Source organism: Malaclemys terrapin, chromosome 3, assembly GCF_027887155.1.
Source record: "Malaclemys terrapin pileata isolate rMalTer1 chromosome 3, rMalTer1.hap1, whole genome shotgun sequence".
In the NCBI taxonomy this organism is placed as follows: Eukaryota; Metazoa; Chordata; order Testudines; family Emydidae; genus Malaclemys; species Malaclemys terrapin.
Window position 1 is genome coordinate 205,992,901 of NC_071507.1, and position 14,781 is coordinate 206,007,681.

The 14,781-nt window shown below is 42.5% G+C and overlaps 1 protein-coding gene across 1 annotated transcript in view; it reads left to right on the top strand.

The window, feature by feature from the left end:
* ASXL2 (ASXL transcriptional regulator 2) overlaps nucleotides 1-14,781 on the top strand; it is a 248,647-nt gene that overhangs the window by 53,924 nt on the left and 179,942 nt on the right. Inside the window, exon 2 of the mRNA XM_054021956.1 lies at nucleotides 12,475-12,557. Coding sequence (XP_053877931.1) covers nucleotides 12,475-12,557 — 83 coding nt within the window. The remainder of the gene's footprint in view (nucleotides 1-12,474; nucleotides 12,558-14,781) is intronic.

The following is a 14,781-nucleotide window of genomic DNA, read 5'->3' on the forward strand; positions in this document are numbered from 1 at the left end:
AAAGAACAGGAGTACTTGTGGCACCTTAGAGACTAACAAATTTATTGGAGCATAAGCTTTCATGGGCTACAGCCCACTTCTTCGGATGCATATAGAGTGGAACATTACACTTACACACACACACACACACACACACACACACACACACACACACACACACACACACACACACACACACACACACACACACACACCATGAACAGGTGGGAGTTGTCTTACCAACTCTGAGAGGCCAATTAAGTAAGAAAAAAACTTTGGAAGTGATAATCAAGATAGCCCAGTACAGACAGTTTGATAAGAAGTGTGAGAATACTTACAAGGGGGGATAGATTCAATGTTTGTAATGGCTCAGCCATTCCCAGTCCTGGGAAAAAGTTTTTCTCTTACTTAATTGGCCTCTCAGAGTTGGTAAGACAACTCCCACCTGTTCATGCTCTCTGTATGTGTGTATATATATCTTCTCAATATATGTTCCACTCTGTATGCATCTGAAGAAGTGGACTGTAGCCCACAAACGTTTATGCTCTAATAAATTTTAGTCTCTAAGGTGCCACAAGTACTCCTGTTCTTTTTGCGGATACAGACTAACACGGCTGCTACTCTGAAACATGTACTACACTGGCATTCAAATGGTTTTCTAGGCAGTGCCATCTTGGCTTCAACATGCCAAATGTGTATTCTAGCATTATCTGTAACAGCTAAGTGTGTAAGTAAACCTTCTGCCGGGTGCTCTGTGGTCAGGGTACAATTTTATGAACTAGAGCAGTAGAGTGTAAAATAGCAGGAGGCACAGTCACTATGTTGATAACTCTTGTTTGGAATGAATAAGGTCCCTACTTGTCCAAACTGATACTGGTGTGCTGATGAGATCTGGCATGCACCTTTCTTGCACATCCCATGTTGATGATCATGAACCTGTCTTTATGGTCAGCCAACGCCTGCAGAATGATGTAGTGCTATTTGCTGGTGACATATCCAAGGGCTTCTAATGGTAGGCAAACTGTGGGCACGAGTGCCATTGACATACCTAGGAGAATTTGGGAAGCCTATTCTTCTAAAGCCAGCTGTTATTTCATGCACATTAGCTATGTCTACCACCCATGGTAAACCACTGTATAATTGCCTCACAAACTCCCACTTCCACAGGAGTGACTCTTGACTTGCCAATATTAAATGAGTTAACCATTGACCCATGGCAGTCTGGGGTAGCAGTCTTCCTGGTCACTGTAGTAACCTGTCTGTGTACTAGTATGGCCTCCCTTGTTTGCATGTCCTGCTGCTGGAGGATTGGAAGAAGCTCCTCGCATAGCTCCATGGCCCTATGTTGTTTAACATTTTATCAGTCACATGGAAGAAAACATAGTCATGACTGATAAAGTTGGCAGATGACACACAAATTGGGGAGTGGTAAATAATAGAGGACAGGTCACTGCTACAGAGCGATGTGGATCACTTGGTAAGCTTTTCTCCCCAATCACACTCCTACACAGAGTGCTACTAAAGATCAAGAAGGGATCAAGACTAATAGTCTGTGTGGTGCCGCCAACACCGGTTCTCCTCTCGACTGGATCTCTGTGGCGGCTCCAATCTCACTCCTGTTGCACCTGGATTTGATCTCTCAGGACCATGTTTGGCTGCTCCACCCAAATCTGCATTCCTTTCATTCAACGTCCTGGACACTCCATGGCTAAATCCCAGAGAGAAGGTTTGCTCAGAGCAAGTTGGCTAGGTGTTACCAATTAGTAGAAAGCCCTCCACCAGGGCTGCCTACCTATCAAAATGGAAGTGGTTCTTGATTTGGGCTTGCATCCAACATATACTCAACTTTTTTTTGCACCTGAAACAGCAAGGTTTAGCAATTTCCTCTATCAAAGTTCATCTGGCAGCAGTATTTGCTTTCTCTCCTTGGATGGATAGCCATTCTGCTTTTTTCAAATGACATGACAGTCAGATTCCTTAAAGGCCTGGAAAGGTTGTACCCTCAATTAAGAGAGCCCTTTCCCCCTTGTGGCTTGAACCTGGTCTTGTCTAAATGCATGGGACCACCATTTGAGCCTTTAGCAATGTGCTCCTTACTATACCTCTCTTGGAAAGTGGTTTTCCTAATTGCCATCACTTCTGCCAGAAGAGTGTCTGAACTGCATTCCCTGATATTCGCCCCACAATGTACGCTCTTTAAAGATAAGGTATACTTACACCTCATCTGGGTTTCCTCCCTAAAGTAGTTTGATTTTCATAGCAATCAAGCTACTTACTTACCTGCGTTTTTCCCCAAAACCTCATGCAAATAGGAATGAAGGACAACACACATTGGACATTGCACAGGCAAATGTTTTACCATCTAGTAATGTGAGTGCCTTGCTCGGCGCATTTTCTAAAAGCTGACAAACACCTATTAGCATGTATTATATAAATTGAAAATTCTCTTAAGATGATTAAAGCTGTTATTTCTGATCCTCTGGTTGGCTTATCTGTAACACTAAAAGATGGAAAAACCTGCAATACCAACAATGTGGTGGGAATCCTGTAGAGGACTGTATACTTGCTTCCATTTAGAGTCAATATCTGGTTAAACCACCAGTAGAAGCACCTCAAATGATTAAACACTTTATTCAAGTAGTAACATTCTCTTTAAACCAGCATTGGGAGCAGGAGAAAAATTGTTTAGTCTGATGGTGATGTCCCTGACCAATGTTATCAGTGTTATTGCCAGAACATCGCTACAGGCAGGTGGCTAAGAAATGCTAGTTTTAATCTAGGAGCTGGTCTACGCTGGGGGGGATCGATCTAAGATACACAACTTCAGCTACGCTATTTGCGTAGCTGAAGACTAAGTATCTTAGTTCGACTTACCTGGCCGTCCTCACAGCGGCAAGTCGACCGCCGCGGCTCCCCCGTTGACTCCACGTACTCCTCCTGCTGAGGTGGAGTACGTGTTGATTCGGGGATCGATTTATTGTCTAGACGAGACTCGATAAATCGATCCCCGATAGATCGATTACTACCCACCGATCCAGTGGGTAGTGTAGACATGGCCTAGAACTCCCTTTCCAAAGCTGGTGCAGTTTGCAGATGGATGAGTGCTGTTCATTTGGTGTGAGCTTTCTAAACAGTGCACTGAGGTAAACAAGGTCAGCTTAGTTTTAAAACTGCGACAGCACTGAGAGGCATAAGAAGAAAAGCCTTTTGGATAAAGCTGCCTTTGCCGAAGAGACTAGACAGGATTGCGGATCCAAAGCTATTCTTTCGAGCTAGCACGCAGCAGCTCTCTGAGCTGGTACTGTAGCTCTGAGAGGTGTGAACTGCTTCCATTCATCTCGATAGACTGTTAATTTTAAAATGTAATTGTACTAATTTCAAATATCAGTATTAACTATTTCACCATTGATCAAAGAACACAAACAAGAGGGATGATCCCTTAATAAAAGTTCTGCACCGTGTATTGTGTATTATGTTTCAGGTTGGTATTGAGTAGGCAGAGCTTTTACCCCTGCTTTAGGAAATAGTCACAGAAATTAGAAATAGAAAGGACCAAGTCCAGTCTAGTTGATTCCGTCCTATCAGCCAATACAGGATTCTGTACATTGTATTGTCTGTGCGGCTATAAATTGTGGCCACAAGGTGTCGCTCACGATTCACATTCAGATGTGCTTTAGCTGGTTTCTGTGGCAGGAGGACAGTGTATTCCTTAAAGGTAGCTATGAACTTAAGATCTAGGTGAAGCTATCCTCTCCAAACGTGGGATTTAAATGCATACTAATGTTGGTCATGTTGGCATGTGTTTAAAGTTCAGTAAATGATGACTTATCCCTTTTCGCTACTGTTGTCATACTTTATTTCCTCTTGTTTTTCCCCTGTTTCTTTTTGGTCTCATTTGCTGGTGCTTCCTTGCATGCTATCATATTTGTATTGGTGGCGGCACTGAAAAACTCAATTATGTCAGGTATTGATACCCCGGCAGAAGAGTCCTGTGTAGCAGAACTTCATAATGAGCCTTTTCCTCTTCCGTATAAAGTTCCTGCTGAGAAGGAAGTTGTTCCTGGCACAGTAAATCTGAAACACAGCAGCTATTGTCTTAAGTGAAATTAGCAACTATTGTCTGATTGCCTTTTTTCCCTTCAACGAGAGAGAAAATGGCCCCATTTCACTAAAGTGGGTGTAGAATGTGCAGTATACGCAGCAAGTGCTAACACCTACAGTAATGGGAATTTTAGAAGCTTTCATTTGATTTGTAATTGTGCTCGGTTTTTGCTAGTCACTGTGGATAACTAACTATGCTTTGGAGATGCGGGGAGAAATATGTGATCTCCAGAGTAGCCTTATCCTGAATCATAATGACCACTGTACTTTTATGTCTAGAGCTACCTGGTGTCACTATTTATAATAGTATGCAGTGAGGTTGTAGGTGTGTGTGGTCCCAGGATATTAGGGAGACAAGGCGAGTAAGGTAATGTAATGTCTTTTGTAGGACCAACTTTTGTTGGTGAGAGAGAGAGCGTGAGCAAGAGACGTTTTTGAGCTTCTTCAGGTCAGGAAGAGCTCTATGTAAGCTCAAAAGCTTTTCTCTCTCTGGCCTTGTCTACGCTACGGGCGGAGATAGATCTAAGTTACGCAACTTCAGGTACGTGAATAATGTAGCTGAAGTCGACGTACTTAGATCTACTTACCGCGGGGTCCACACTACCCTATGTCGACAGGAGCCGCTCTCCCGTCAACTCTCCTGGCGCTTCTTGTTCAGGTAGAGTACAGGAGTCAACGAGAGAACGATCTGTGGTCAATTTAGCAGGTCTTCAATAGACCCACTAAAGGAAGACCTGGTATATCAACTGCAGATGCATAGATTGCCGCGCATCGATCCCCCGGTAAATGTAGACAAGCCAACCCCCTTCTCTCACCAACAGAAGTTGGTCTAATAAAAGATATTACCAAACCCACCCATGTCACACTGTATTTATGGCTTTTTACAACAATTTATAACCCACTTAACCCCCCCAATATATATACACCCCCACACAAACCACTTAACCCCCCCTCCCTCCCGCTAGCCGGGGCGCACACTCTGCTGCCCGGGGCATGTCTGCAGCGCAGGGAGTCCTGCTCCTCCTGCCTTGGACAAAACTTCCTTAATGGTTTTAAGTTGAAACTGGAAGCTGAACACAAGTACAGTGGGAACCCTGCTATAACGCGACCCCGCATTTACCATGATCGAATATTTTTGGATCCCAATGATTGCGTTATAGTTGGGTTCCACTGTATTGAATACAGTGTTCCAGCAGTGATTATGCCAATGCTCTGTACTGTTTGATGTTCTTGTATTTATACATCCAAGGATTGCATTACTGTTTTAGCCCTAGCACTATGCTATGTGCTAAGACCTGAAAAGGTTTAGAAAAACCACCTATATTCTGTATGTTCATCTTAATAGTATGAGGAATATCAAAACTTGTTTTCCTTCTTCTTGGTCGATGTTTCCTTGGAATTGCATATGGCAAAGAGTAGGAGTTTTCTCATCAGGAACTTAAGGGATGAAAGTGTTGAATGTTCGGGAGAAAAATTCTCTTACTCATCTTAACCACTTCCTATATTTCCTGGAAAATTATATGCATGGACTAAAGGACTGTTGGAATGAGACTATGGCATCACAAATATCAAGAAAGTGAACCAAAGAGGGGAAGATAAGAGATGAATTTCTGGTGTGAAACAGAATTATTTTTGTCTTAGACAAACATCAGAACATAACATAAGAACGGCCATCTAGCCCAGTATCCTATCTTCTGACAGTGGCCAATGCCAGGTGCCCCAGAGGGAAGGAATAGAACAGGGAATGATCAAGTGATCCATCCTCTGTCACCCATTCCCAGCTTCTGGCAAACAGAGGCTAGGGACACCATCCCTGCCCATCCTGGCTATCCTGGGTGGACCTATCCTCCATGAATTTATCTAGTTCTTTTTTGAACCCTGTTATAATCTTGGTCTTCACAACATCCTCTGGCAAAGAGTTCCACAGGTTGACTGTGCATTGTGTGAAAAAATACGGACTTTTGTTTTATTTCAAACCTGCTGCCTATTAATTTCATTTGGTGACCTCTAGTTCGTGTGTTATGAGGGGGGGAATAAATAACACTTCCTTATTTACTTTCTCCACACCAGTTATGATTTTATAGACCTCTATCATATTCCCCTTTCGTAGTCTTTTCCAAGCTGAAAAGTCCCAATTTTATTAATCTCTCCTCATACGGAAGCAATTCCATACCCCTAATCATTTTTGTTGCCCTTTTCAGAACCTTTTCCAATTCCAGTACATCTTTTTTGAGATGGTGTGACCCCATCTGCACGCAGTATTCAAGATGTGTCTATACCATGGATATCTGTCGAGGCATTCCCAACATTGTTAGCTTTTTCGGCTGCACATTGCACAAGAAACAGCAGAACGCTAACTTATTTTCCCCTTTGTCATCTTTGATTTATATTGAATAAAGCCCTTCATGGTTTGGATCCTTGCTTCTTGTGCTTTAAGCATAGAATATAAGAATGGCCCTACTGGCTCAGACCAATAGTCCATCTAGCCCAGTATCCTGTTATGAGTGGAGTTTCAGAGGGGCTATGCTGAGATTGATGTGACTTCTCAATTAGGCAAACCCCAAAGAATGGGATAGACAATCCCCTAAACTATTAGCAAAAAGAAGAACAGGAGTACTTGTGGCACCTTAGAGACTAACAAATTTATTAGAGCATAAGCATAATACTCTGAAACCTAAACTATTAGATTCATCAAAACTAGCAACAAAACAGCTTCCACAATACTTTACTGGTTACCCGGAAACTAAAAACAAACACAGTTCCCTTAAAACAATCCAGACTTGAGTTCCCACCCAGACAGCGAAGTCAAATATGATGAGGGTTACAGAAAATCTTGTTCATATAAAAAGTTCTACCAATTCCAAAGGATTGGACACATTACCCACACCACGTTAATGAATATCTCCGATCTTACCCAAATACACACTTACAGCCAGTTGTTTGGGTTTTTTTGTTCCTTTGTTTGCTAAACTAAGGTTTATTACATAACGGCCATACTGGATCAGACCAAAGGTCCATCAAGCCCAGTATCTTGTCTTCCGACAGTGGCCAATGCCAGGTGCCCCAAAGGGAATGAACAAACAGGTTATCATCAAGTGATCTATGCCCTGTCACCCAATCCCAGCTTCTGGCAAACAGAGGCTAGGGACACTATTCCTGCCCATCCTGGCTAGTAGCCATTGATGGACCTATCTTCCATGAATCTATCTAGTTCCCCTTTGAACCATGTTATAGTATTGGCCTTCACAACACCCTGTGGCAAGGAGTTCCAGAGGCTGACAGTGCGTTGTGTGAAAAAAATACTTTCTTGTATTTATTTTAAACCTGCTACCTATTAATTTCATTTGGTGGCCCCTTGTTCTTGTGTTATGAGAAGGAGTAAATAACACTTCCTTATTTACTTTCTCTATACCACTCATGATTTTTTTAGACCTCAGTCATATCCCCCCTTATCCGCCTCCTTTCCAAGCTGAAAAGTCCCAATCTTATTAATCTCGCCTTATCCGGAAGCCGTTCTATACCCCAATCATTTTTGTTGCCCTTTTCAGAACCTTTTCCAATTCCAATATATCTTTTTTGAGATGGGGGGGGGGCACATCTGCACGCAGTATTCAAGGTGTGGGCGTACTGTGGATTTATATAGAGGCAATATATTTTCTGTCTTATTATCTATCCCTTTCTTGATTCCCTACATTCTGTTTGCCTTTTTGACTGCCGCTGCACATTGAGTGGATGTTTTCAGAAAACTATCTATGACTCCAAGATCTTTCTTGAGTAGTAACAGCTAATTTAGACCCCATCATTCTATATGTACAGTTGGGATTGTTTTCCAATGTGCATTACTTTGCATTTATCAACACTGAATTTCATCTGCCCTTTTTTTGCCCAGTCACCCAGTTTTGTGAGATCTTTTTGTAGTTCTTTGCAGTCTGCCTGGGACTTAACTATCTTCAATAGTTTTGTATCGTCTGCAAATTTTGCCATCTCACTGTTAAACCCTTTTTCCAGATCGTTTATGAATATGTTGAATAGGACTGGTCCCAGTACAGACCCCTGGGGGACACCCCTATTTACCGCTCTCCATTCTGAAAACTGACCATTTATTCCTACCCTTTGTTTCCTATCTTTTAACCATCTTTAAAAAAGAAGAGAGTGAGTGAGTATTGGTTAAAAGATCATTATACATACAGACATGAATAAAGTTCTTAGGTCAGTTTCATAGTAGAGATGGTTAGCTTTAGAGTTGCAAAGAGTCCTTTTCAGAATTAGTTCATCGAGTTATAGTCCAATGTCCAATATCAGGAGACCTTATTCTTGCCACTGATGGGCTCTTGACAGCAGGCATTTCTTGGGTGAAGAATAGTGGCTTTGAAGTGTCATCCTATTTTCTAAGCACCACTGGTAATTAGCTGCATGGATTAGTATAAGGCAACTGTCCATCTCCCGCCATTTACAGGTAGTTTATTACATACTTTAAAGAGAAATGAAGACAATATTACCACATTCATAGTTTATCTAAATGTTAATATTTCTTTTTGATCTTTGAACTAACAGACTACAACGACAGACAGTAACCGTTTGCTTATATTTTTAACCTCTAACAAGACATAGAAACACACAAACTAGTACAATCACTATCTTCTTCCAATCCTTTAACAATGGCTTTGCTAGCTATTTATAAGGAATAGCTCTAATTACCCTTTACATACTTTCCTAATACGTTTTTAAAGGTAGAATTTTGGGTCATTTAGCTTGCAAGCTGCTTAACCTCTTTTGGCCCTGTGTCGCACCTGTCTTCTGACAATGGCCAATGCCAGGTGCTTCGGAGGGAATGAACAGAATAGGCAATAACTGAGTGATCTGTCCCCTGTTGTCCATTCCCAGCTTCTGGCAGTCAGAGGCCAGGGACACCCAGAGCATGGAGTCGCATCCCTGACCATCTTGACTATAGCCATTGATGGACCTGTTCTTCATGAACTTATCTACTTCTTTTATGAATTCGTTATAGTTTTGGCCTTCACAACATCCACGGGTGAGGAGTTCCATAGGTTGACTGTGCATTGTGTGAAAAAGAACTTCCTTTTGTTTGTTTTTAGACCTTCTGCCTATTAATTTCATTGGTTTAACCCTAGTTCTTTGGTTTTCTTTGGAACAACTTACCAAGGGTTGTGCCATCACTGTCCATTATTCATTCATATGATCATAGCACCCAGGAGTCTGTCTTGAACCAGGACTTTGAATAAGGATTGCTTTTGAAGCAGGGATGAACGAACGCACACACCCACCCACCACTTCACGTTGGCAATACTTGGAAAATACTCATTTTCTGGAAGCAGTGAAGGAATTGAACATCCATTTCAGTCAGTGCTGTCTAAGTACTCTTAATTGATTCTGTCATTCTATTCTCAGAGTACCTAGCACACATTTAAAAATACAAATATCAATGTATTTCTTCCTTCCCACTCAGTAGGAAAAACTATTTCACACACACAAGACCCTATAAAGTTAGAGATTATTGTGGGAAAGCCAAGTTGAAGGGACAAGGTTTGCATTTAGTTCTGAATTGGATGAGTTTAGTAGTTATTCTTAATTCTTCTAGTAGCGAATTTCACAGCTGATGTCCTGCTCCTTCTAAAGTGGTTTCCAGTGCTCGTGAGCCTCTCTTTTGGTAGGCAGTTAGCTGTATTCCACTGGAAAATGTCATGGTTTCAAAGAGACTTGACTTGGATGATGTTAACACTGACCTGTGTTGGTAAGTAAAATGGCTGCTGCATTTTGTACCAGTTGGAGCTTTTTCAGGATATGTGACTTCATTCTGTAGAATTTTTGCAGTAATTAAATGTGGCTTGTTGTATCTGGATCTACTTCTGATGAGATGGGACACAATCTTATTCCGTCTAGAAATGTGTATCACTATAGAACATTTACCATTCTGGAGGAAGGAAGAATATTTGTAGTATCTTCTGAACTGTAGATTTTTTCTTTTCACCCTTTCTCCCTCTTCCCAGCCCCTCTGTGATGATTTGGGTAATCTGTACATCTGATGAATTCTGGTTGGTATTAGGAAGCTGTTATAGCAATTTTCATAGTATTAGGTATGTGGATTCTGTCATAGGCTGACAGAGCCGTGTCGGATCTCTGCTAGACTAGGGACAGTAGTCAGTCATTAAATCTAAATGGCTGGCTATTCAGATGGAAACATCTTGGGACAATGGGGTTAGCCCAAGCCTCAGAGCCAGTATTCTTCTACCCCTCAAAGGGGACTGGCATTTAGAGCAATGGAAAATCTCTAGCAGCAGAACAAAGGAACCAGGTGTGGGTGTTGCCACATATAAACTTGAGGGCCTCAGACACAAGAAGCTTTGGGCAGGAAAAGAAGTTGGGGGTATGCTTTCATAGCAGAGAGGGCTCAGTTCAGCTATCCGTGTTAGTCTGTATCAGCAAAAACAATGAGGAGTCCTTATGGCACCTTAGAGATAAACACATTTATTTGGGCATACGCTTTCGTGGGCTAATATCCACTTCATCAGATGCACGGAGTGGAAAATATAGTAGGCAGGTATAAATACACAGTTTAATTGTGTGACCAACCAAGGTCAGAAAACGCAAGCTGAGCTAGAGGGGAAGAAAAGCCACCTGGTTCAGAAGTCAAGCCATGAGCTGCAGAAGAGTCTTGGACACCCGCAGAGGACCTGGACCCCTGCCCAAAGTATACTCCAAAGGGTTGAGGAAAGTGAAACAAGAAGTGTGTGTCGGGTTTATTATTTTTGTATAGACATGTGTATTTCTTGTGCTACTAAAGAAAGAGCAGTGATGTTTTAGAACCCTGCGCAAAGCGTTTTATGTGTTGCACCTATCGTGTGCTGTTTTAATGTTGATGGACTATATGGGCCCAAAGAGTCAAAGGTGTTAATATGACCCTGTCACAATTCAACATTAAACAGTTATAAATGAAATTTCAAATACATAGGCATCAGCTTGCTTAATACCATGGCAAACACGCTAGGAAATTCAAGTTGGAGGTTAAAGGTTAGAAATGTATTGATTGAAACACAAAATGAAAAGAATTAAAACTCAACAAAAAGCATTGAAACGGGAATTGAGTGATTATGCAAAACCAACGTAATGAAAACCTGTCAACTTCCTCAATTACTAGAGTAGATCTTTTAGAAAAACATCCAATCTTGATTTAAAAATTGTAAGTGATGGTGGATACTCCATGACCTTTGGTAAATTGTTTTGCCAAATTTACGTCTTGTTTGCAGTCTGGTTTTACAACAGTGCCCCTTGAAGAGGTAAACTGTAAATCAGAAAGCTCACACCTTAGGGTGGAGTTCTGGGAGAAGGTGTGCTTAAGCCAATGGTCCCCAAACTTTTTTGTCCGTATCCCCCTTACCTGGTCCGCATTTCCCCAGGAGCCATGGTCAGGAGCTGGGGCCGGGAGCGAGACTGGCACTGCAGCTGGGGCAGAGGCCGAGGGCCTAGGGGCCGTGGCCGTAACCGGATCTGTGGTTGACGGCAGGGCTGGAGTGGAGCTGGGGGCAGAGCGAGGCTGGGTGGTTCTCCCTCCCCGTCCCCCCGTGGGGGCTGGCCCAGGCCCTGATGCACCTCCCTGAACATTCTTCCATGCCCACTAGGGGGGCACGCCCTAGAGTTTGGGGACCACTGTCTTAAGCTATGGTGGCCGCCCTGAAGGGTTCTAGGGACAAGGCGGTTGGACTGTGAGGTCTCGCCTCTCAGGCCGAGCTGCTAAAGGACATGCACCCTAAGAGTGTGCCTAAAGTCTCCAAGACAGGGATCGTGCATGGACTCTGTTCAGATAGAATCATAGGACTGGAAGGGACCTCAAGAGGTCATCTAGTCCAGTCCCCTGCACTCATGGCAGGACTAAGTATTATCTAGGCTTAAAGAGCGCAGGATCCAGTGGTCAGTTCCATCACAGCAGTCTGAGTGTCCAATAGAAGATGTTCATCTAGCTCTGTGACACTCCCCTCTCCACCCCCCTTCACTTTCATGTACGTGCTAAAACAGGCATCCTGCTGTCTTTCAGTATACAGCACTATTTTGCACTTCTACATTTTTCTGAAGGTGTAGACTATATAGACCAATCAGATTTGTCCATCCACTTAAGTGAGAACTAAAAATCCCAATTACTTTGTTTTAAATGGTAAAAAGAAATTTGAAGATATGATGCAGTATTTATGTATTTAATCTATCACCTTGGCTTGCAATTAGTCTTAGGTGAAAGGGGTAGGGAAGAGATTCCTGTCTCCTAGGGTGCTCCCTGGAGACATGAAAACTGTTAAGTGTGGATTTATTTAGGATAAGAGATTTTGTTTTTTGAAAAATTAAAGATAAGTAATTTTGCCCTCTTCATCTGTTTATGCATGCCAGGTCCTGGAGAAATACCCCAATACACCTATGAGTCATAAAGAGATTCTTCAAGTTATCCAGAAAGAAGGACTGAAAGAAATCAGGTGAGTTGCTCTAACATTAAGTCCTATCTTGTGCATTTTTTTGGTTACTAAAGATAAAATTGTAAATTTTTCAAGTGCATAAAGGACTTAAGCCCTTAAATTCTATTTTATGAAATGATTCCCAAGGGACTTAGGGTTGCGAATTTTACTCCAAGTGATTCATGCAGTTCATAATTTGTTTCTAAGGAAGCTCTATCTGTCTTTGTTCTGCAGCCCTTGTAATTGCTCATAAAAAGGGACGTGCTCTGGTATTTTAGGCTCCAATCTTATTGGGATAATCTTTTTAATGCAAAACTGAAAATTACTATACTAGCTTTTATTAACTTGTATTCACTTTTTAAAATCTGGAATTCAACATTTTTCTGGAGTGTTTTTAGCTCAGATATTGCCACATTGTATCAGTGCAGAACTGTAAAGAAAAATTAACTAGAAATGAACTAAAACAAACATGAAACTGATTCTCTCTCCCCCCCACCCGCCCACCCCCTTAAAAGAATCCCCTGGTGGCTGGCTGTGAGACTTTGCTAGTACTGAGTTCTGCCCTTACAACAGATCTAAGAGAGTGAGCATGACCGACCAGAACAAGCCTCTTCTCAAAGTGCTCCTGTGAGCTCAGCCTCAGCGCTCTAGGACTTGTGTCTAAGATGTCCTGAGACTGGTAAAAAGGCTGTGGTTAGGGGAGGAAGGAGCATAAATCTAGGCCGCTCTCACCCAGTCCTCATAAGAAAAAAGCAGAGATCTCCTCACACTGCCTTTTTAAAGAACAGATCAAGGCTGAAGATGAGTCCTGTTGGCATCCCCTCGGGTACCAGTCACTGTGCTTTGGTACATGCCTCTTGTGCATGTCTCACCTGGCAGAATCCTTGGCACTGAAGCTTCTGGTACTGACATCATCGGTATCTGGGACTCTGGTACTGATGGCTTTCATCTGTTTGCCCTCGGTACCATCTTTTCCAGTAGCAAAAGCTTCCACAGTACTGGGTGACCTCTGTGTCAGCTCACCCTGAATCACCACTGCTCTCCTCTGTGGTGAAAATATCATTTGTACCATTATGGTATCAAGTTCTTCTTCAGTGCCAGCCAGAGTGGATGCTGTGATTTTGCTTGGGACCCTGGTTAAGGTAGCTCTAGAAGAGGAATACTCATTCTCCTCACCTCTCCCTGCTATGCTCAGAGGCTATCACTCCAGCCACTCTTCAAGGTCCCAGTAATTTAATCTGTATAGCTTTGACAGGGAATCTAGAGCACTTTATTATTTCCCTACATCTAGGGGTTCCAAAGACAAGCATGGTATTGGCTCTCCTGGCCCCTTACCCCTACTATCAGTCTTGGGCATATTGTGCAGCTTGGGAATTATAGCCTGCTAGGAATCCAGCTTCTGTGGCTCCATCTAGCCTCAGGTCTTCTCTTCTCACAAAACACATGGGAATGCGTCAAGGACTTTAGAGAACAGTTCCTCAGAGCCTTACTCCTGTAATTGCACAGGAAGAGGATCTGCATGCTGAAGAACTTATACGAGCAACTATTTCTTCTTCTTCTTCACTGGACAAGAGCATTCACCTTCTTTATCAAACGCAAAACTTGATTACAAGGCCTTTCATGTGCAGTTATGCCACATTGCAGACACCCCTGAAATAGTATGGTAGTTCTCCAGGAGAAATCCCATAACTCCTGGACACGTTTCATGGATCTCTACCTGAACAGTTGGCAATGCCAATGAACAAGTGACTGCTGGAACCAGGTATACAGGTCTGGCAGACACCAGTGTCCCTAATGCCTACATTCAAAAGAGCTGATCGACACCAAGTGCCATTATCAGGTTTTGAGCAATTCTGCATGCATCCTGTTCCAGGCTCTTTAATTATGGCTGCAGTCCATGAATAAACCAGACAACAGGGATCACCAATGTCCATGCCCTGAGTAAAGAAACAAAGATTTATTTTCATAAATTACTCTTCAGCCAGCTGCAAATGAGAATTGCCAATTACTAGACATGTTTATTGGGCTAAATGTGATTATTTAAATTGGCACTGTGCTTCTAAATTCTTGGACAAACTCCCCCTTGACAGCAAGAAGGAATTTAAGTTCCTGAGGGTCAGATGGTGGCATGCACCTCTCCCTAGGCTTCTTGAGTAACATTACGATCATTAGGTGCCTCCTGTCCTGTACCGAGGAGGAAGAAGGTAAGGCCACAGAGTTACTAGACCCAGGAAAGGCGATCTGA